This window comes from Seriola lalandi, unplaced genomic scaffold (genome assembly GCF_002814215.2).
Source record: "Seriola lalandi dorsalis isolate HSWRI2012SDOR001 ecotype SW California unplaced genomic scaffold, Sedor1 jcf7180002006865, whole genome shotgun sequence".
Lineage (NCBI taxonomy): Eukaryota > Metazoa > Chordata > Actinopteri > Carangiformes > Carangidae > Seriola > Seriola lalandi.
The window spans coordinates 1-1,169 of NW_019477518.1; the positions used below are offsets into that span (position 1 = coordinate 1).

Below are 1,169 nucleotides of genomic sequence, written 5' to 3' on the forward strand. Positions count from 1 at the left end.
TCCCATGGATACAGATGCTACATTGCATACGGATCCATTTCATTTTTTAATACAAAGTCAGTGAAGGAAGAAATGTATCATCATCATTCTTACATATAATCTCTTTTGCATTGTTTCTCTTTGAATAAGATTTAATTTGAAGAAATGCACAGGGATTTTTCATGGTGTAAACATGACATTCATTTTGTTCAAATTCAGGTCGGAGCTCTGCCATGTACTAAGCCTCAATACTTCCTGGATCGATACTTCTAATCTCCTGTTTATGTAGCGTCAGAGCCTCCTGAGCTGCATATTGGATGAAGGCAGGGTCATCCGCCTCCAGATCTGCTGGGACCAGTACAGTAAATGGGGCAGAGTCCAGTATGGTTACGACCACACTGCTGTCTGGTTTAGACCTGATATTCTTCATTTGTTCCTGTGGAATCACCTGAAAAGCAAAATGATGTGAAACTGCATGAGCTCGTTGCTGCAACACAGAATAAAGATGTAGATTCTAGTGATGATAATAAAACGCTGGGGTTTTCTGAGGTTAAATCACAAAAGATTTTCTTTTTAAAAATCATCTGTTTTAGTATTTTATCAGCCTGATATCAACTCATACATTTTTATGGTATAAAGAGTCAGATAAACATTTAATAAACATCTTGTTTTGTCATTTTAAAGATGAAGTCTGTTATCTATGACAGATTTTAAAAAACAGGATTATTTTGAATGCTGTTTGCCAAAGATCAAAGACTGTATTATACTAATAAATTTGAATGATACAGGTAGGATCAGCAGTACTCCGGATAATAAGCTTTTTTCTCTCCAGGGACTTGGCACTTCACAACCCTGAAAACAACCTCCAAAAGTAAATAGTGAAGGATAAAGTCTGACAAATCCAATATGGCAACAGACATACCGTGATCACACTGAAGATGTCGTGTGGGCCGGCTGTGCTGTTGGACAGCTGGCTGACCCAGCCGTACTTGTCATCCATGCTGCTGAGCCATCGCTGTGTGTCCGCCGTGTGTCTCTGAACCAGCTGCAGCCTGTCGTCGTACTGCTGCCGGGAGGCGTTGAGCAGCATGTACATCTCCTCCATCTCGGAGTGCAACTGCTGGACGCTGGGGCACTCTGCAAGTGCACATACAGAGACGCGTGCATAAATCCAGGTGTGTGCGTGTGCG

The 1,169-nt window shown here is 41.5% G+C and overlaps 1 protein-coding gene across 1 annotated transcript; it reads right to left on the bottom strand.

Annotated features, from left to right (window-relative positions):
* Positions 1-6: 6 nt before the first annotated feature.
* LOC111671353 (clusterin-like protein 1) lies at positions 7-1,144 on the bottom strand. The gene is made up of 2 exons (XM_023428471.2): positions 902-1,144; positions 7-427 (listed from the first exon to the last, which is right to left on the bottom strand). Exons 1-2 carry the CDS (start codon positions 1,082-1,084, stop codon positions 218-220), a joined length of 393 nt encoding a protein of 130 aa, XP_023284239.1. The 5' UTR covers positions 1,085-1,144; the 3' UTR covers positions 7-217.
* Positions 1,145-1,169: the final 25 nt, after the last annotated feature.

Bases quoted from the DNA above. Each gene is read 5' to 3' on its own strand.
- LOC111671353 (XM_023428471.2), bottom strand. From the start codon at position 1,084: ATGGAGGAGATGTACATGCTGCTCAACGCCTCCCGGCAGCAGTACGAC. The intron at 428-901 runs GTATGTCTGTTG...TTTGCTTTTCAG, and splicing joins ACATCTTCAGTGTGATCACG to GTGATTCCACAGGAACAAAT.